Here is a 19,918-nt window from a genome sequence, read left to right as displayed (position 1 = left end):
CAGAGTTATCAGATTTTATTCTTTTCCCCAACATAAAAAAAAATTGGAAATTTTGCATAAAACTTTTTAAGATCAGATTCGGGGGTGAAACAAGAATGATATAAATTAAGGACACGGATAACCTAACTCCTGACACTTCACGTGCACACAGCGCCGGGGGCGAGCTGACGAGTACAGGCGGGAACCCTAAACTCAGCCTCACCCTGTGCTTCTGGGGGTAACATCCAGTGGTTCAGAACGTCTGACAATCTGGCACCGCCTGAAGTATAGATGTATTATACAACACAATAAAGGGGCTTCCGGCTCAGGTGGGCGAGCAGCAGGCAATGTACATGAGCACGATACCGGTCATTTACAAACACAAGGTGGCAAATAGCCGATGACCTGATACCACTGGCAATGCAGAAGAGAGTCGTGCCCCTTTAATAGTGGTAATTAAAGTGACGGCCTGGTCAAGACCGTCCCTTTATAAATGCTGTATACTAAGATTCTGCACAGGGTGCAAACCCATTGTGAGAACCAGATCTCGTCTTATGACCCTGAGAATGGAGAGGCGGCTGCACACTCAGGTCAGCTATTCCCAGAACGCCCATGGAGGGTCTCTTAGCAGTGCAGCAGCAAGGCTATCTGACTATTAGAGGGGCTTTTCACTTTGATGAAACCAAACTTTCATTTCTGTATTACAAAAAGTTTCTGGATTTTTTTTTTTGATCATTTTCAAAATCTCTGCTTTCTGTAAAAACAAACAAAAAACTATTTACCATTCACTGCTACAATGTATCAGTGCAAATGGTGACTCGTTGACGTCTATAGAGCTGAGCTGCACTATCGCATATGCATGCACACTTTTTTTTGCAGGTAAGCAGCCATGTTTCTCTGATCCAGGACAATCCCTTTAAGGGAAATTTTTCATTGGGAAAATGCTCCTGAAAACACACAATAATGATGGGCAGTTTGCGCCGTTGGTCCGAACTGTGCGCTTTCCAAAGTTGAGATCTGGCTGTAGAGCAAAGAGCTTGTAAGTGCTGCGCTCCGATCTCTAGGAGACTGGCTATGTCTGATAGACTGCAACGGTGATCGGTCACTGTTAATAAGTGTTATCAGCAAGCAGAGATCCTGAAAATGGTTTGTGTGGCAGAACTATGATTAAACACCAGCCCAGAATTCGCCTGGGTAACATTCATGTCGCTCATTCATTCATTCAGACATTCGCTCCAGTGCAGGCCCGGCCACCGGGCGGCAGTGACGTGATGGCGGGCCGGGGTGTCACAGATTCAAGTTATTTCCCAATCTCCTTTCCTCAGTCATCAGAGATAGGGGGAGGTAAGTCTCTGGCTCCGGTGGTCTTCTGATGGTCGCTCCATCCTCCCAGCTTAGCGCCAGGCGCGGTTCAGGAGTTTTACTTGCGCCAGTCTCTTGGTGATCATAGTGGCGAACACCAGGCCGATGAGCACGCTGCTGATCAGGATGTAGTCGTAGTCGTCCTTCAACACGTCAAACTGCTTGGAGGGGTAGACGCGGGTCTGGTAAATGTCCAGTCCGTAAGCCACAACCTGCAGGAGGAAAGAAAACAGCGTCAGATTTTGCACAGGAAAAAAACAAAGACCCCTCCACCCCCGGCCCCCAACCTACAAGACAGGTGGACTCCAGGCCGGATGGCGCAGTGTAAATCCCCCTCATTCTGGACACGGTCTGGTTGTAGTTTATGAAGCGCTCGGCGTGGATCTGAATGTCCGGTGTGTAGGGAATCAGGTTCTCTTCTCTACAAAGAAAGCAGAAAGTTAATCAGTGGCAGGAAGTGTTATCATGGGCTTCAGGGAAAAGTATTCAACCCCCATTGAGCACTTCTAAAGATCTCCCATAGACTATACAGTCCACACCTCCACCAGAAAGAGGCAACCAAGACCCCACTGACCCCGAGTACAGGGGTGCACCCCCCACCCATCTGACAATAAGGGGGCCATCACTAGAGACGAGTGGCTCTGCCTCACCTCGTATACTCTGTGGGAATTTCTGGTCGTCGAGGGTCCAGTAAAGCCTTAGGGAGGGAGAGAATCGCCCCCGATGGGAGTCCGACTGCAGAAATCAAAGAGATGAGCGATAAGTGTCACCCATCATCAAAACATCAAAACTTAGAGGTGCAGACTCAAAAATTGCCTCAGTTTCTCCAGACTGATCACGATCCTGTCCCAGATGACAGTCCACTCGTAAAGTGGAATATACAAATCCTTCCTTTCAAGATCTTTGCTTGCTGCCCGTGAATACAGGGTTTATTATGTGCACACGATTTGGGCGCTCTACTAGGGGAATTAATACTTTTGGAAGAACTTGGGGACGACTTTATGAAGGACACATGGTGACATTATGGGGGATCGCAGCTTTAAGAGGGATGTCCAGGGCTTATGTATCGATGACCTATGTGGTCGTCCAGCTCCCGGCACCCCCATGATCGGCTGTCATCAGCTCCTGCTGTGGCGGGCTATACAAGTGCGTTCTGGGTCAAAGGGAGGATGTGGAGAGGAAACAACTTACTGAGGATGTGTCGGCTGGGAGGGTGGGGGAGGGGGGGGGTTGTCCGTACTTACTGAGGACGTGTCGGCTGGGAGGTTGTCTGTACTTACTGAGGACGTGTCTGCTGGGAGGGTGGGGGGTTGTCCGTACTTACTGAGGACGTGACGGCTGGGAGGGTGGGGGGTTGTCTGTACTTACTGAGGACGTGTCTGCTGGGAGGGTGGGGGGTTGTCCGTACTTACTGAGGACGTGACGGCTGGGAGGGTGGGGGGGTTGTCCGTACTTACTGAGGACGTGTCGGCTGGGGGGTTGTCCGTACTTACTGAGGACGTGACGGCTGGGGGGTTGTCCGTACTTACTGAGGACGAGACGGCTGGAAGGTTGGGGGATTTGTCCGTACTTACTGAGGACGTGTCGGTTGAGAGGGTGGGGGGTTGTCCGTACTTACTGAGGACGTGTCTGCTGGGGGGGTGGGGGGGGGGGGGTGTTTGTCCGTACTTACTGAGGACGTTGTCGGCTGGGAGGGTGGGGGGTTGTCCGCACTTACTGAGGACATATCAGCTGGGATGTTGAGAGGTTGTCCGTACTTACTGAGGACGTGTCGGCTGGTAGGGTGGGGGGGTTGTCCGTACTTACTGAGGACGTGTCGGCTGGTGATGCCACGTTCGGTGATGGTGGCTTGCATGGCACGGATGGATGAGGGGAAGATGTAGGATTGCTGCAGTACATGTGGGAGGTGAGGTCGGTCCAGAGAGCTGAAGCTGGTGCTGTTATACTGCTCGGTCCCCTCGTACAGCTCCAGGACGCTCAGCTCATTGCGGCGAGCTTTGCTGTTCCAATACTGGTACTAAATGGGGAGAAATGAAGATGTGCACTGGACCGGGCAGACAGAGGGGATTTACAGTCATCGGAAGCTGGATCTTACCACCATCCAGTTCTCAGAGTGCACCAGGTGGACGGGACCTTTGGCTTTCCTCTGCACAGATGAGTGGATAATACGTCCTGTCACACCATCAATCAGGTAGATTCCTATGAAGCAGCGGTCGGGGTGCGTGTCTGTGCTCTCAGTAATCAACGACAACAAGTTGGGGTTCAAGTACTACAAAATAGGAACACACAGATGGGCATTAAGTCCTATAGGGGGCGCTCTCATGGTTTGATGGGGATGCACGCTCAGCTGAAATAACAGCCGCTCTTCTTACCTTGTAGAGGACACTGCGGTCGCCCATAACGCGCCCCTGGGAGTGAACATGCTCGTTGGAACGCTTCCCCTTCACCACTGTAATCCTCTGCAGCTCTGGTGGGAGCAGGATTTCCCAAATCTCCTCTGTGGAAAGATCCTGGTAGAAGAAGACAGTGAAAAAAATTAGAAGAATTAGGAGGACAGAGACGAACCCTCAAAATGTGTCTCCACAGAGCAGGATACCTTGTGTAGACGAAGTCCGGTGAGTATTCCCCGCTCAGCGTCCACCAGGTAGAAGAAGACGGCCGACGACAATTCCTGCAACTGCTGCAGAACGTACTTTGTGGATGGGAAGGGGATGACCTGGAAGGATCGGGGAATGTATCACATGGTTATTCTCACAGTCCGGCACTCCGAGCTTCACCAGCGGCCATTATGGTTGTCATTTTACTTCAGGTTCTGATAAAAGTGTCTCATAAAGCTACAGACCTGCTGACTCCCACGTTAGCTGCGGCTATTGGTTGTCACTCAACTTCCCAAACCAATATTGACATTTTTGCGGCTCGACGGAGGGGGGGGCGACATGGTTCTGCCCTCACCTTGTGCTGATCGTCCAGCAGGAGCAGCACTTTGGCATAGTCGTGGTCCATTATAGGGAGCAGCAGGGACTGGAGGATGGGTCGCTGCAGGAGAGGAGGGCTCATCTGATTCAGCTTTCCAAAGATGGGGTTAAAGACGAAGATAGAAGTGATGGCCGTCTCCTGGAAAAAAGAAACCCGGATATTGTAAATGTGGTAAGAGAAGAGAAATGCGATCCTCACTGAGAGAATGCACAGATGTAGCAGAGCCGAGATCGACATTAACCCTTCAATTCTGAGAAATTAAAAGTAATGCCCCACTCAGGATACACCATAGATATCTGATTGATGTGGGTCTCCACTATCTCAAGCTCAGGGGTCCTAGCACGGACTCAGCAATGGAGAGGTGGTTGTGTACACAAGCTCCAGAAATTGCTGAAACACCCCTTCACTGCAGCAGGTTTACTGATAATCCAGATCGTGAATCGTCTCAGCTCTGCTACATATGATGTTATGGACCATGAAAGACAGATGTTCTCACCTTGTCCTTCACCAGCAGGGTACACTGCGGAGGGTGAGGGAAGTGAGCCGTCGTCCTCTGCACCATGAGCTTGAAGGAGGCGGCGGGCTTAACTCCCGGCAGGTAAAACTTCCACAGGATGCTGCCGGAGCTGCTCTCTATCCCAAAAAGCTGCATATACAGAAATAAAACACCCAAAACAAACAACCTCAGACACCCAGAAATAAACCGATCGGTGGCAGATAAATAACATTGCCACTTATACACCAGTGGCAAGGTGTAATGTATGGCGCGGAGCAGGATGGCTCACCTTCCCGGAGGACGTCATCATCACCATCATCTTCTGCAGGTTGAAGTCATCTCTGGCCAGCGTGTCCACGTTGATCTCGTTGCGGATCTGGCTGCGCGGTTTCCGTGCGTCGCAAAACATCTTCCATAAGTGAGCGCTCCACGACTGCAGCAAAATCAACTGGGAGGAGAGACGCTTGAATACCATCCCCAGGAGACCGTCTGCAAGGGGCGAGAAGAACAGCAGATTAAATACTATGCGCTCCAGCACCTCAGCTTCAGTTGTCTGTGCCCGTCCTGCATTGATGGCGTCTCGTGCATCATTCAGACAGGCAAATGCAGTGAATAATGCACCTGATATTACTGTAAGATCAAAAGGTGCGGAAGAGTCAAGAGTAAAGGATTTTTAATATTTTTTTTTCTTACTCTTAGATTTTTGCACAACTGGATTTTCCAGGATAGTAATACTAATCTGGACGCCATTGCACAGACAAACACTGACGCCGCTTACAGCAACCAATGACATAAATAAAGGGCTTATACAGGTCAGCGTTACCTTGAAGAGCTGGTTCCAGGGCAGCATAAAAGAATAAGAAAATGTCTTATAATAGAAACAGTAAGAAAGGTCAGAAAACAAAATACTCCCAGAGAGGCTTCCGACAACCCCATAACTCTATCTTTGTGTCCGACAACCCCTGTACCTGCTTTCTTGCCAAATTCTCCTTCCAGCTCAGCCTGGGCCCCGGTAAGCGGCAGATCGACCATTTCCATAGTGATGACATCGGCCAGCGACTCCTCTCGCAGCCACAAAGTCTTCCCTGTCGATAATACACAAGAAAAGTTACTAATGGAAAACCGAGCGCCAATAATCTGCAATCTTCAGCCATAATCCTACACAAGCGTGCGATTCACAGGACATAAGGGGAGCAGGGGTCACCTGGCTGGTGCAGGAACAAGAGCTGGCTGTCCTCGGTCTGCACCAATGCTCGATAACCCACAGAGTCGTCCTTCTTCAGGAAAAGCTGAAGGTACAACTGAGAAAACACCAAGAAAGTCAGGAAAGATGTAAGTGCGACAATGATAAAGAGTCGGAGGAGTAATGGGGACACTCACATCGTCAGGCTTCACGCAGCTCTGCTCTAGCGTGAAGGTCATGGTGGTGTCCAGGAGCCTCCGGCCGCTGTCCGCCATGTACAGGCTGATGGTATAGGTCTGTCCGGGACACGACCAAGCCTCCTGCACAGAACAGACGAGATGTTACAGGATGGGATCAAACATGGAGGCTCAATCCTCCGAGAGTTACAACGACAGCGTTACCTGCGAGCAGCTTAGTCCGGTCGGGATCTCCACCTCTGGGATTTTCTGCTTTATAAAAAGAAAAATATATAAAAAACACCGGATCCACATGGAAATTATTCATAAGAAGCATCAGATTCTACAACTGTAGCAAACCTTCAGCTGTAAGGCAATGCGCCCATGATCAGGAACTGCTGTGTCAAGTCCGCACCGGCCAGCTATGGCAGCATAGTGGATGGGATTGCTAGAAATCCCATGTACAGAACGCCAGCATAGTCGCCTGCGGATCACACGCGGAGACTGACATTTCAGCAACTTAATGTATTGGATGCGGTAAATCTGCACCGTTCAGAGAACACATGCGGATTTACCTGCGTTCAATAGAAGCAGCGAACATACACTGTATCCAAAGCGCTGCTAGTTCAAGAAGTAATCGGTCTGTAACAAGTTGCTGGTCTGAGAGGTATATAGCCACTTTAATAATGCTAATAAGAGATGGGGCACTCACCACGTCAGTCTTGCACTGCAGAACTGCAGCCACCGTCTTGTCACCCGTGGAAGCAAAAGTGACCGAATACGTCTAAAATAAAACTAAAAGTTACAAAACATGTCTGGAAATGGAAACTATGCCTGAAGTCCTGGAATGCAAATATCACACAGGAATCTGCTAATGAAATAAACTGGGGATAGTTCCAACTTTGCAAGTGGGGGCGCTGTTGCATTGGTGCCTATGCAGTACTGCTGGTAAAAAGCGGTACTGCAGATGACAGGAATAAAGCACCAATTACAAAATGTCAGATTACAGGGGTATTCTCAAGTTTGGAAGTTATGAATGGAATAGGGGATAACATTCTGATCGCTGTGGGTCCAACACCACCAGTTGCGAGAACCGGGACTCTGAAAAGCCCTGTGTGAATAGTTTCATTTATTCTTAATGGGATAGGTTCAGCACTGGAATAAGAATGAATGGCGCAGCAGTGCACATGATCGACCATTGCTAACTTTCTTGGAGATCAATCGGGAAGTCATTCCCCCTTACATGGATAAGGGATGACTCCCAAACTTATCAATACCCCTTTAATGGAATCCAATTATTAGTCGTAATCTGGAGAAAAGGAAAACACTCACGTGAGAGAAGTCTCGCAGAGGGGTGAGGATCCCATCTCGATACTGAATCAGCAAGAAGCGATGTGGAGATGTCTGGAGGAAGAACTGCGCCAGTGCCGGTCCCATGGTTGTACGTGGTGCGGTCACAACACCGAGATCAGTGATGTCATCAATCGCTTCCACACCAAGGGCCTAAAATAAGAACACGGCAGTCACCACACATCATACATATGATCCTGGGTAAGCAATCACCCATCATACTCTGCATTGTGCACAGTTATCTGTTGTTCTCTGTTGTCAGCCACTTCAGTCTCAGAAAAATATTACTGTAGAGTTCTTCAATGAGGGTCCTGCTGTGTGATGATGTGTGTGTGGGGGGGGGGGGGGGGTGTGATGGGGACATAACTGACCTGCAGGTGATGCTGGGTAGTCTTCTCCCCGGTCACCAAGGACAAGGTATGGAGGGAGGCAGTGACAGTGTCAGCACAGACCAGGACGCCCTCCGTGACGATCCCACACGTCCCTTGTAGTGTATGGAGCCAGTGAGTGGGCACCTGAACCTGTAAAGACCCAATGATCAGTGGTCAGGACACAATGCGACCACCAGTATGACTGGCGGCTGCAGACGGTCACCAACCTGCTGACTGATCGATCCATCATCCACACTAAATGTCAGGATCCGGATGTGATCGTCGGGGACGATTCCCACCACATGAACGACCCCCTTGTAGGATGAATGCAGCAGTTGGTATTGGACGGCGCCACTGGGGATAGAAGAAAAAAAAATGTTTTTTTTCCAGAAACAACTTTGTTCATAAACCAAACTGGGTTCAGAGCGATGAAACCTACAGATCACAATGAAGACAGTGCAGACGACTGCCCAGCAAACACCTATGGCTGTACCTGTCCGGCAGAGGTTCGGACCACTTCATGTGCCCATTGGACAGATAGTGAAGCGATAAAGCAGAGTTCTTCAGCACTGCAACGTATCGTGCCAAATCCTGAGTTCCAGCAAAACCGGCCGCCTGAAAACTGAGGAAATACAAAATATCACCACGTGCAGAAAGCCAGCAGGGGGCAGCGTGGCCAGCGCACAGCAGGGGAGCTGGGAGGTGACCGGATCATGTTAGGTCGGTCATCACAATTTATACAGGGTCAGTCCTGCTTAATAGTGTAGTAAAACCTTCTGTTTGTGTCATAATTTCTTACCTGCCGGGCTCTAGAAGAGCTTCCCAATTGAGACCCCCAATGTTAACCTCCCAAGAGCGCAAAACACGACCACCCGAAATAGTGATGGCATCTGAAGAAAAAAAAAAGCATTTGATAGTGTCAGATATATCACCAATGGGGGCGCTGTTGCATTGTTGTTTATGGGAAAAATTTCATGATTGAGGTGGTGAGAAGCAGTACTGCAGCAAAGGAAGCGTCATTATCAGGGGAACCAGTCAACAGCATAGGAGCCGTTCTAACCAGGGTCAACTAAGATAATAAAGGAACATGAAGTTATTGCAGCTGTGAACGTAATAAATTCATCACTCTGCAGAACAGCAATTCCAAAGAAGAGCTGCAGTGTAAAGCAGGGAAAACTAAGAGTACTAATCCGGACCTCTGATACAACAGGAGAATTCCTGACTTGCTCAGACAGACTTACCCTGCCCGTACATCAGCAGCGCATCCACGGTGCCCTCCGCGGTGTCCTTGTCTATGTGACGCCACACTGCAAGACAGAGCGGCAATCAGTGACCCGAGACAGCGACCGATCAGCGAGATCAGAAGAGCGAGACAATGAAGAGACACTCACAGATGTCGCCCGTGCGAGAGTTCAAGGCCACGATCACGTTCTTCTCGGTGGCAGCGATCAGTTTCTTGGCTCCTTGTCCGGACTCAACTGCAGCAAACTTCATCCGCCCGACATACTGCTGCCGCCTGCAACACGGAGGGAAGGATCCCATCATCAGCCGCACACACCGCCCCATCACAGGGAGATACCTACACACAGGGGGCACCGTACACCTGCCACAATGGACCAAGGAGGAAACCGTACACCTGCCACAATGTACCAAGGAGGAATCCATACACCTACCACAGACTAAGGAGGAAACCGTACACCTGCCACAATGGACCAAGGAGAAATCCATACACCTACCACAGACTAAGGAGGAAACCGTACACCTGCCACAATGAACCAAGGAGGAATCCATACACCTACCACAGACTAAGGAGGAAACCGTACACCTGCCACAATGAACCAAGGAGGAATCCATACACCTACCACAGACTAAGGAGGAAACCGTACACCTGCCACAATGAACCAAGGAGGAATCCATACACCTACCACAGACTAAGGAGGAAACCGTACACCTGCCACAATGGACCAAGGAGAAATCCATACACCTACCACAGACTAAGGAGGAAACCGTACACCTGCCACAATGAACCTGTGAGAACACCATACCCCTGCCACAATGGACCAAGGAGGACACCGTACTCCTACCACAATGGACCTGTGAGGACACCGTACTCCTGCCACAATGGACCTGTGAGGACACCGTACTCCTGCCACAATGGACCAAGGAGGAAACCGTACACCTGCCACAATGGACCTGTGAGGGAACCGTACACCTGCCACAATGGACCTGTGAGGGAACCGTACCCCTGCCACAATGGACCTGTGAGGGAACCGTACACCTGCCACAATGGACCTGTGAGGGAACCGTACATTTGCCACAATGGACCAAGGAGGAAACCATACACCTACCACAATGGACCTATGAGGGAACCGTACACCTGTCACGCAGCACCTCTGCGGGGAACTCTTTCCCTGTCGCATAGCACCGAAGGAGGAATCGTGCACCTGCTGCACTCAGGGGAACATTACACCTGTCGCCCCGCACCTCTGGGGGCTTTCTCTCCTCCTGTCACCTCTAGGGGCGCTCTCTCCTCCTGTCACCTCTGGGGGGCGCTCTCTCCTCCTGTCACCTCTAGGGGCACTCTCTCCTCCTGTCACCTCTAGGGGTCGCTCTCTCCTCCTGTCACCTCTAGGGGGCGCTCTCTCCTCCTGTCACCCCACACCTCTGGGGGGGCACTCTCTCCTCCTGTCACCTCTGGGGGGCGCTCTCTCCTGTCACCCCGCACCTCTGGGGGGGCACTCCTCCTGTAGCCCTGCTCTCCTCTGGGGAGGCTCTCTCCTCCTGTCACCTCTGGGGGGCGCTCTCTCCTCCTCCTGTCACCTCTGGGGGCCGCTCTCTCCTTCTCCTGTCACCTCTGGGGGCCGCTCTCTCCTCCTCCTGTCACCTCTGGGGGCCGCTCTCTCCTCCTCCTGTCACCTCTGGGGGCCGCTCTCTCCTCCTCCTGTCACCTCTGGGGGGGAACTCTCTCCTCCTCCTGTCACCTCTGGGGGGCGCTCTCTCCTCCTGTCACCTCTGGGGGCCGCTCTCCTCCTCCTGTCACCTCTGGGGGCCGCTCTCCTCCTCCTGTCACCTCTGGGGGCCGCTCTCCTCCTCCTCCTGTCACCTCTGGGGGCCGCTCTCCTCCTCCTCCTGTCACCTCTGGGGGCCGCTCTCCTCCTCCTGTCACCTCTGGGGGCCGCTCTCCTCCTCCTGTCACCTCTGGGGGCCGCTCTCCTCCTCCTGTCACCTCTGGGGGCTGCTCTCTCCTCCTGTCACCTCTGGGGGCCGCTCTCTCCTCCTGTCGCCCTGCTCCTCTGGGGACGCTCTCTCCTCCTGTCACCTCTGGGGGCCGCTCTCCTCCTCCTGTCACCTCTGGGGGCCGCTCTCTCCTCCTGTCACCTCTGGGGGCCGCTCTCCTCCTCCTGTCACCTCTGGGGGCCGCTCTCTCCTCCTGTCACCTCTGGGGGGCGCTCTCTCCTCCTGTCACCTCTGGGGGGCTCTTCTCGCTCTCACCAGTCAAACTTGCCCACTTGATCCTCGTACACGGCGGCGCTGACGGTGGCGCAGAGCAGCAGCAGCCCGAGCCGCACCACGGCCGCCATGACAGCGCAGAGCCGGCCAGTCCTCCAATTTACCACAGAGCCCGGTCGGCAGTGAGCAGAGCGCCCGCGCAGCACCATAGAGACTGACCGGAAGCTCCACTCACCGCCCGGATAGAGTCTCCCGGCCGCCGCCTGTCTGCCTACAACTCTCTGCTCCGTTACAGAACGACTCTCCCTGGAAACCGTGTGTGACTGTTGTGTGTACGAGACCGGGACCGCACAAAGCGCGGCAGTAGTGTCAGCAGGCAGTGTGAGGGACAGCCCTGTATCCCAGAATGCAGCGCGCCGCCGGGGGCCTCACACAGCCACACTCACACTACTGAGCTCCACGTGACTGAGAGCAGCAAGATGCCCAAGTCCAAGCGTGATAAGAAAGGTGAGGGGCCCCGGGGGCCACAGGTGTCTGACTCTGGGGCCCGAGCTGTCACCTGATTGATCTCTGCTGTTTATTCCCAGTGTCCCTGACCAAGACCAGCAAGAAAGGGCTGGAGGTGAAGCAGAGCCTGATCCAGGAGGTGAGCGGGGCGGACATGTGTATAGACACACTGCAGGTTGTAGGTGGTGTTCCCTCCCCCAACTGATCGCCCACCCATAGGTGAGCTGAGGGTTTGTTACAGTTGTATCCAGCCTAAGCCAAACACAGCAGCGGCTGCTCCAATCTCCCCACTTGTCACAATGTATCTGTGAACCTTCCAGACTGGATACAGTTGTAACAAACCCTCAGCTGTGAGAAGTGTTAGGGTATGTGCACACGTCAGGATTTCTTCAGGAATTTTTGCGTTTGTTTTTGCGGATTTCCCCATATAAAAAAAGCTATAATACCACATAAAAAACGCATACATTATGCATCCTATCATTTAGAATGCATTCTGCATTTTTTGTGCACATGTTGCGTTTTTTTCCGCAAAAAAAACGCATTCCGGAAAAAGAAGCAACATGTTCATTATTTTTGTGGATTTTTTGCAGATTTCCCATTAAATTGGAGTGTCAGGAATAAAAACACAAAAAATCCGCAAAAAAAAAACGCGTAAAAAACGCAAAAAAAAAAAAACGCATGCGGATTTCTGGCAGAAATGTCCGGATTTTGTGAGGAAAATTTCTGCAAGAAATCCTGACGTGTGCACATACCCTTAGGTCTGATTTTCTTCCAACGATATGTTGTTACTTCATCACATGAGGATTGGAGCGTTATAAGTCTGCTCCTGCCGTGGTCACTTTATGTTTATTTTTTGGATTTTTTTTCCCCAGCTCCGGAAATGTGTGGACACCTACAAGTATCTGTTTGTTCTCTCCGTGGAGAACATGAGGAACAACAAGCTGAAGGACGTGCGAAGCGCCTGGAAGCACAGCCGGTACCCCGCTCTCACACTGTCCTGAGCACAATGGGTTAATCCTTATAAAGGCCGATTCCCATCTTCATAGACTGCTGTAAATGGAAGTGATTTCTCAATTTCCTATTAAAACGTTCAGCCGTTCTTCGGAGATATTATCACTTATGTTTATAGATCGTCGCCTTGGAGACCAACCACCGCTGATGCCCAGCCTGTGTGCAGTGCCTGTAGATGGGTTTTGTGTAGGGCTTTCAAGCTCTGCTCTGAAGCTGCCAGGATCGCTGGACCACATTGTTACCTCCTTATCCCAACCACATTCAGCGCACGCTTACAAGCAGGACAGCAGCGGTGGTCGGTCTCCTAGGCAACGAGCTGTAAACAAGTGTCGATCACGAGAGCAGCTGCAAAGTTTAACAAACAACAAATTGCTTTTTTTACCATCTAAAAATCCGTATCTGAAGATGGGAATAAGCCCTTAAAGGGACCCAAACCACAGTCCTCACCCTATGATTTATCATAAGACACTATACAGACATGGGGGGAAGAACATGAGCACCCGGACCTCTGCACCATCCAAGAATGGAGATAGTGACCCCAGCCACCCCCAACACCAGGGTCTGACCTCACAAATATTCTGGAGGATGGGGCGAAAATCCCCACAGACGTCTCCGAAATCTTGTAGAAATCCTTCCCAGAAGAGCAGAACCGTCATATCTGCCAGGGAAGGACCCCATATTAATGTGTACGGAGGACAGAGAAGTCCCGGAATTGGAGAGGACACACATTTTCTCCATATAATGCCTCTTCTCATCCTTCCCTCCTCTGCACAGTAGTCCTTCCTCTCCTCCTCTCTGCAAAATAGTGATGCCTCCTCCTCCTCTCTTCACAGTATTCCTTCCTCTCCTCCTCTCTTCACAGTAATCCTTCCTCTCCTCCTCCTCTTTACAGTAATCCTTCCTCTCCTCCTCCTCTTTACAGTAATCCTTCCTCCTCCTCTCTTCACAGTAGTCCTTCCCCCTCCTCCTCTTCTCTGCACAATAGTGATGCCTCTCCTCCTCTCTGCACATTAGTCCTTCCTCTCCTCCTCTCTTCACAGTAGTCCTTCCTCTTCTATGCACAGTAGTGATGCCTCTCATCCTCTGCACAGTAGTCTTTCCACTTCTCCTCCTCTCTGCACAGTAGTCCTTCCTCTTCTCCTCCTCCTCCTCTCTGCACAGTAGTGATGCCTCTCCTCCTCTTCTACCTTCCAGGTTATTCTTTGGTAAGAACAAGGTGATGACTGTGGCTCTGGGGAAGGATCCGTGTGACGAGTACAAGGACAATCTGCACAAGGTAGGAGGCTTAGGCACAGATCTGCTCCGTCTACCGCTCGATACCTGGAATACAATACTTGTATTGTTCTCTTAACCTGCAGTTGGGAAAATCTCTTAAAGGAGAAGTCGGGATCCTGTTCACCAATCGTACGGAGAAAGAAGTCAGAGAGTAAGCCGGCATTTGGTGTCTTGTCTGTCGCTGTTATTTCTTCAGACTTGTCAGTCACTGTCTTTTTTCCTCTGTACACCATTTTGCACGGTGTATGGTGCCATCTAGTGCTAAGCGTTGATCACTTTTTTGGAAAGCGCCATAAGGGGAGAAAAATAGAAGGTTATTGAGCAAAGATAAAGCTCAGTTTGTATTCTTTTCTTTTGGGGTCGGAGGGATGATTATGTCCCCCATAGGTGCCTGAGGGATGCAGCGTAGTTACTAGTTCCTGGATATATGTGGGCTGTTAAGTGGATGTTTATTAGGAGGCTCCGAGGTCACAACTGTGTGAGAGATGAGAATAGCGCAGTGAGTACAGTGCGGAGCGCAGCTCTGGAGCACAAACTGCAGCTCTAATCGGTGTAATACAGAACATGTGCGGGTTATCTACATTGATGGCGGTATTGCTTTGCAGGCGTTTATTAACCTACGGATGTATTTTTACAGATGGTTTAATCAGTTTAAAGAAACGGATTTTGCTCGGGCCGGGAACAAGGCCACATACGGAGTGGTCCTGGATGAGGGGCCCCTGGAACAGTTCACCCATTCGATGGAGCCACAGTTACGACAGCTGGGCCTGCCCACCACGTTGAAGAAAGGTTTGTGCTCGTCCCTCCATACTGCTGTATACGGGCTGTTCATAGTGTCTGCCTGTCGGGTCACATGCAGGTATCTGGGGGGCTCCTTGTCGATCAGAAAGAGGGGATCTTCACCAAGTACCGATCACAGGTGTTCCTAGAAATCCCTGGACCAACCAAAAAGATCTGAACTGACTTATATCTGTGCTTGTCCGTTTCCCCTTTAGGAGTGGTGACCCTTCTGTCCGATTACGAGGTGTGCAAGGAGGGCGACACCCTGACACCGGAGCAGGCGCGGATCCTGGTGAGTGCATGACGCAGCGTACATTGTGATCAGTGTTGGTCATATTGGCCTCGTACTTGATTTTGCTTTTTTGTTTGTAGAAACTCTTTGGGTATCAAATGGCAGAATTTAAAGTGTCCATAAAATCCATGTGGGTGTCAGAGACCGGAGAATTCCAGCAATTTGCCGAGGGAGATGAGATGGAGGAGGATGATGATGACGACGAAGATGAGCAAGAAGAAGCAGAGTAATGGTTTCCCCGTGTACGCTGTGCTGGCGAGTTACAGTATAAGAGATGAATCGTCAATGCAAAGACTTAATGTTCCAGGGGAACAGAGGCGTTACTGTGTTTTAGCAGACCCCATGCTGGAGGTAGGACCGCTCCATATGCAGTGATTACTGTGCACAAAGGGGCCAGGACCAGCGGCCATTGTACCTTCCATACACCATTGTCATTGGCCTTGTGTGATCGGTAGTTCGGTGTCTACGGATTCCGCCATATTCACTCTCTGCGTATATTTCCTGCCATGATAAATATACAGAGTGAATGGCACCTGATAAATGCTCCTCTACTCTGTATGAAGTCACAGACTGTAATAAACTGGGTTACATGGATTTAACACTTTGTGTGCAGGTTTAATGTAAGGGCTATTCGCAAGATTGTATGTTATAGTTGGGGAATCACCTCCTGATTGCAGGGGTCTCCTGCCCCATCCTAAATGCAGGTGCGTATGTATGGCCTCCGCTCTGTGGCAATGTTCCCCACCACGAGATCATGATTTCCTTTGCATTGCACATTATTGATAATTCCATATGAAATTTCTGGAATCATGGTCTGTTTGTGGAGGCCTGGAATTAGGGAACTCAACCATAGACAATGGAGCGGAAACCGATACATGTGCACCTCCCCTCCTTTCAGGATCTGAGCCGCGGTGGATCTTTCAGTGCAGTTTTACACATGAACCATTGTGTGGCAAATGAAGGAGAGAATTCCCACTTAAATGAATAAAATCTTCTGTCCCAGGGAAATCAGGTGCATTACAGCAGCGGGCTGTTATCTAACATCCCTACAGAACAGGAGTGGTGCGGTTTCCCTACTAGTGAATAATCAAAGATCAGATTTTATTTAGGAAATCATTTACAGGCTGTTGGTGCCCGCGGTGCAGCGTCTTTTGCCCGCGGTGCAGCTGGAGATGAGGCAACAATTAGTTAGAAATCACAGTATAAAAGATTTCTCCTTTTTGAAGTGGTTTAGCGGAAATAGTTTGGGCAGTCGTGGGCGACCAGGTTCCAGGCTTCATCAAAGGCGGTGACCACAGGTGGGAGCAGGGGTCCGCCCGAGGCCCCGTCCAAGTTCTGCACCAGCTGCGCCGTGCTGGACATCCCCAAGATCACAGCATCACCCCGACTCCCCTGAGAAGAAAATAACATACTCTGTGCTGCGAAAAAAATCACTCCTCTATGTAACACTTTGCTTGAAGTCCCATCTGCATTCATTTTGACTGTGCCCTATGTATGCCACTTAAACACTCTGTGCTGCAGTAACCTGTCTTGCAGAAGGTGCACGTACCTGTAGTTTAGAGTGGTGGTACATCCAGCGGAGCGCAGCCACCGTCAGGCTGGGTCTGTCCGCACCGTACGCCTCCTGCAGTGCCGTCTGCACCACGTCTATAGCCTCGAAGTGATGCTTCTTCCAGTATCTGATGAGACCCCAATAGTGATAATCCAGCAATAACTGCCCCGTCCCCCATATGTACAGCACTGACCTGTTCCTGTAGACCTCAGCCCAATTGTTCCCAAAAAACCTGGAGGGCGTCTGCTCATTGTCCTTGTCCTCATACTTGTACTTGCCGGTCAGAAGCCCCCCTGTAAGAGAGAACAACCCCAGTCCTGCAGAACTCACATCAAGTATCAGCCGCCGCCCGCCCACATCACCGACGAGGCGACTGTCTAATATAAAACATCCGGGCACCGAATATCTACAGCGGCCGAAACCGGAGACCGGCACTCACCCGCCAGCGGGTTATAGGCGTAGAACCGGATACCAAGCTGTCGCAGGCAGGGAAGCAGCTCCGTCTCTACCTGTCGTGTGGTCGCGTTATACATTCCCTGGAGGGAGAAATGGTCATTATACAGTTACATCCTGGGCTGTACTCCAGAGCTGCACTCACTATTCTGCATGGTCGAACAATGAGTGCAGCTTTGAGTAGAATACAGGAGGTAACTCAGGATCAGTAATGTATGTACACAGTGACTGCACCAGCAGAATAGTGAGTGCAGCTCTGGGGTATAATATAGGATGTAACTCAGGATCAGTAATGTATGTACACAGTGACTGCACCAGCAGAATAGTGAGTGCAGCTCTGGGGTAGAATACAGGAGGTAACTCAGGATCAGTAATGTATGTACACAGTGACTGCACCAGCAGAATAGTGAGTGCAGCTCTGGAGTATAATACAGGATGTAACTCAGGATCAGTAATGTATGTACACAGTGACTGCACCAGCAGAATAGTGAGTGCAGCTCTGGGGTATAATACAGGATGTAACTAAGGATCAGTAATGTATGTACACAGTGACTCCACCAGCTGAATAGTGAGTGCAGCTCTGGGGTATAATACAGGATGTAACTCAGGATCAGTAATGTATGTACACAGTGATTGCACCAGCAGAATAGTGAGTGCAGCTCTGTGGGTATAATAATGGTGATAAATGTACAAGTTATGGAGAATTTTCTGCATTGTGTGAATTAGATATTTTCTTGCTATATATCTATCGCTTTAACATTCCCATCACAGACTTATTACATTTAACCCCTCGAGCACCTGGTAGACGGTCGGCAGCACCCAGTTCCTCTTTTTGCAGATGCAGTAAATCTCCATCACCTCCCAGGATGAGTAGTTGGACAGTCCCAGCTCCTTGAACTTCCCCTATAAAAAAAAAAAACATTGTGCCCCAATCATGGATTCAATGTATTGTGGAGAGTAATTCTGCTTCTTCTATCGCTCAGTTCTCCGACAATGTGACCTGGCAGCACTTGTCACCTCTGTACTCCGGCTGCCGGGTCAGGAATAACCGTACAATGCCAGATCTGCCATTTGTGGCTCCTTAAAATGATAAAAAGTGACCAAAACATTTTTTTTTTTAACAAAAGGACAGAGTTTTTTTAAAGTCACAATAATAATACAATCCAGGCCTGATCCCGCCATAATGGCACCGATCTGGAGAATCACATTACCGGCAAGTAACGCTACAGTATAAAGCTTGGGGGACGGCAGCAGCCTCTCCTGGCACTGGCCCTCTGTTACCTCCTGGTGCAGCTGGTGGCAGGCGGCCAGTGTCTCCTCCACCGGGGTCTGGTGGTCGGGGGCATGGAGGTAGAAGAGCTGGACGCTGGGCAGGTGCATCCGCTCCAGGGAGGTCTCCAGCTGCCGCCGCAGGCTCTCCGCCCTCAGCGTGTTCTCTCCCCAGGGGTTGGCCTTAGTCGCCATCTTCACTGCAGAAGGAAAAGTGGCATCATCAGCGGGAGCCTCCGTATAATGGGGCAGCGTGCGGGTCACGGGGGCAGCGCATGGGTCAGTGGTCATCATCGCCGCATGCAGTCGTTGAATGGAAACCGCTTTATTCTTACAGATCCCACCATTCCCACAGCTGAGGGTCTGTTACAGTTGTAACCTTGCAGTCATTACGGTTCACATCTGCATTATTGGAGTTGGTGGTAAATTACATGCAAACCATCGGCATTTTATTTGTTCCGGTAACAGGGCGGACAGCGACATCCGTGTATTGTACACATTGCTGGTGACATCCATTAACCAAATGCTCAGGGCCACTGATGCGCCATCACATGAGCTAAACATGGGGCCTGGACTTTAAACCCCAGCTGTCAATCACAAGCCACGTGCGTCTCAAGCCTCTTCTTGAGGCCAAGTCCCGCCCATTCCAGTTACTGATTGGCTGCCTTCAGCATGAGGCTGAGGCTTGACCCGCAGCAGTCCCGGAAGTATCTGTTCTTACCTCCCGCGCCGAGGCCGAGCTGCCCTAGCACCCGCTCCGTCTCCCCGTCCGCGTACATGAAGGCGGTGTCCAGCTCGTTGTGGCCGCGTCTCAGGAACTCCTGCACCGCCGCCCCGCTCTCCGCGGTGTCCATGCGGCGCCCGAACTCCATGGTGCCCAGGACGGTGCTGGGGAGCGGAGGCGGCGGCGCGGTGGGTGGAGACCGAGACATGGCTGCAGAGCGGAGCACAGCGACAGAGACCAACCGCCGAGCCGACCTGAGGGCCACTGACAGCATGGCAGGGAGGCGCATGCGCCGCGGCAGCCCCATCACATGACCCCTGGCTGCTCACTAAGTGATGTGGATTAATAATTAGTGAGCTGCGACCTCTGCTCCAGTCACAGGCAAAGCTGCAGCAAGGACCCTGCCAATAAACTGCAAGACGTGCACACAGATCGGTGGCGGAGTGCCCATAACCTACAGCCAGACCAGTCCATACCCAGGATTTACCCAAAGTCCCACACGAAGCTTAAAATTAAAAAGTTATAAAAGTTATTATTCTTGATTACAATGTGAGGCTTTTTTATTTTCTTACCTTCTCCCCATCTCTAACCCGAACCTTCTCCCCCATCCCTGGCCATAACCCGAACCTTCCCCCCATCCCTGGCCATAACCCGAACCTTCTCTCCCATCCCTGGCCATAACCCGAACCTTCTCCCCCATCCCTTGCCATAA

General features: G+C 50.9%; 3 protein-coding genes across 6 annotated transcripts; 1 reads left to right on the top strand and 2 right to left on the bottom strand.

The window, feature by feature from the left end:
* EMC1 (ER membrane protein complex subunit 1) lies at positions 1-11,698 on the bottom strand. Of its 4 annotated transcripts, none has more exons than XM_077260308.1 (23): positions 11,579-11,698; positions 9,285-9,409; positions 9,135-9,200; positions 8,693-8,783; positions 8,387-8,515; positions 8,121-8,247; positions 7,894-8,043; positions 7,505-7,675; positions 6,885-6,956; positions 6,398-6,445; positions 6,194-6,316; positions 6,018-6,114; positions 5,782-5,898; positions 5,103-5,302; positions 4,814-4,963; positions 4,294-4,455; positions 3,938-4,057; positions 3,714-3,851; positions 3,437-3,610; positions 3,148-3,358; positions 1,992-2,076; positions 1,633-1,762; positions 1-1,553 (listed from the first exon to the last, which is right to left on the bottom strand). In XM_077260308.1, the coding sequence occupies exons 2-23, from the start codon at positions 9,385-9,387 to the stop codon at positions 1,374-1,376; spliced, it is 2,844 nt and encodes a 947-aa protein (XP_077116423.1). In that variant the 5' UTR covers positions 9,388-9,409; positions 11,579-11,698; the 3' UTR covers positions 1-1,373. The 4 variants fall into 4 exon arrangements, with proteins under 4 accessions (XP_077116423.1, XP_077116425.1, XP_077116421.1 ...); XM_077260310.1 differs by having other exon boundaries at positions 6,398-6,442; XM_077260306.1 differs by lacking the exon at positions 11,579-11,698 and adding an exon at positions 11,386-11,516.
* A 21-nt stretch (positions 11,699-11,719) lies between these two features.
* MRTO4 (MRT4 homolog, ribosome maturation factor) lies at positions 11,720-15,808 on the top strand. The gene is made up of 8 exons (XM_077260321.1): positions 11,720-11,850; positions 11,931-11,989; positions 12,723-12,826; positions 14,056-14,137; positions 14,220-14,287; positions 14,774-14,925; positions 15,132-15,208; positions 15,289-15,808. Exons 1-8 carry the CDS (start codon positions 11,823-11,825, stop codon positions 15,436-15,438), a joined length of 720 nt encoding a protein of 239 aa, XP_077116436.1. The 5' UTR covers positions 11,720-11,822; the 3' UTR covers positions 15,439-15,808.
* Positions 15,809-16,285: 477 nt separating this feature from the next.
* Positions 16,286-19,551, bottom strand: AKR7A2 (aldo-keto reductase family 7 member A2). Its single transcript, XM_077260311.1, has 7 exons — positions 19,204-19,551; positions 18,495-18,682; positions 18,012-18,116; positions 17,200-17,296; positions 16,954-17,053; positions 16,758-16,887; positions 16,286-16,600 (listed from the first exon to the last, which is right to left on the bottom strand). Exons 1-7 carry the CDS (start codon positions 19,511-19,513, stop codon positions 16,439-16,441), a joined length of 1,092 nt encoding a protein of 363 aa, XP_077116426.1. The 5' UTR covers positions 19,514-19,551; the 3' UTR covers positions 16,286-16,438.
* Positions 19,552-19,918: the final 367 nt, after the last annotated feature.

Source organism: Ranitomeya variabilis, chromosome 4 (assembly GCF_051348905.1).
Source record: "Ranitomeya variabilis isolate aRanVar5 chromosome 4, aRanVar5.hap1, whole genome shotgun sequence".
Classification (NCBI taxonomy): domain Eukaryota; kingdom Metazoa; phylum Chordata; class Amphibia; order Anura; family Dendrobatidae; genus Ranitomeya; species Ranitomeya variabilis.
Note: the sequence above shows the minus strand (reverse complement) of the source record. Positions and strands in the feature narration are given on the sequence as shown.

Excerpts from the sequence above, each read along its gene's own strand:
- EMC1 (XM_077260306.1), bottom strand. The coding sequence starts at position 11,474 with ATGGCGGCCGTGGTGCGGCTCGGGCTGCTGCTGCTCTGCGCCACCGTC. Across the intron at positions 8,784-9,134 it reads GCTGCTGATGTACGGGCAGG|ATGCCATCACTATTTCGGGT; the intron begins GTAAGTCTGTCT and ends TTTTTTCTTCAG. Across the intron at positions 6,115-6,193 it reads GCTGCGTGAAGCCTGACGAT|TTGTACCTTCAGCTTTTCCT; the intron begins GTGAGTGTCCCC and ends GTGTTTTCTCAG.
- MRTO4 (XM_077260321.1), top strand. The coding sequence starts at position 11,823 with ATGCCCAAGTCCAAGCGTGATAAGAAAG. Across the intron at positions 14,138-14,219 it reads ACAAGGACAATCTGCACAAG|TTGGGAAAATCTCTTAAAGG; the intron begins GTAGGAGGCTTA and ends CTTAACCTGCAG. Across the intron at positions 14,926-15,131 it reads GCCCACCACGTTGAAGAAAG|GAGTGGTGACCCTTCTGTCC; the intron begins GTTTGTGCTCGT and ends TTTCCCCTTTAG.
- AKR7A2 (XM_077260311.1), bottom strand. The coding sequence starts at position 19,513 with ATGGGGCTGCCGCGGCGCATGCGCCTCCCTGCCATGCTGTCAGTGGCC. Across the intron at positions 18,683-19,203 it reads GCTCGGCCTCGGCGCGGGAG|TGAAGATGGCGACTAAGGCC; the intron begins GTAAGAACAGAT and ends TTCCTTCTGCAG. Across the intron at positions 16,888-16,953 it reads GCTGAGGTCTACAGGAACAG|ATACTGGAAGAAGCATCACT; the intron begins GTCAGTGCTGTA and ends GGGTCTCATCAG.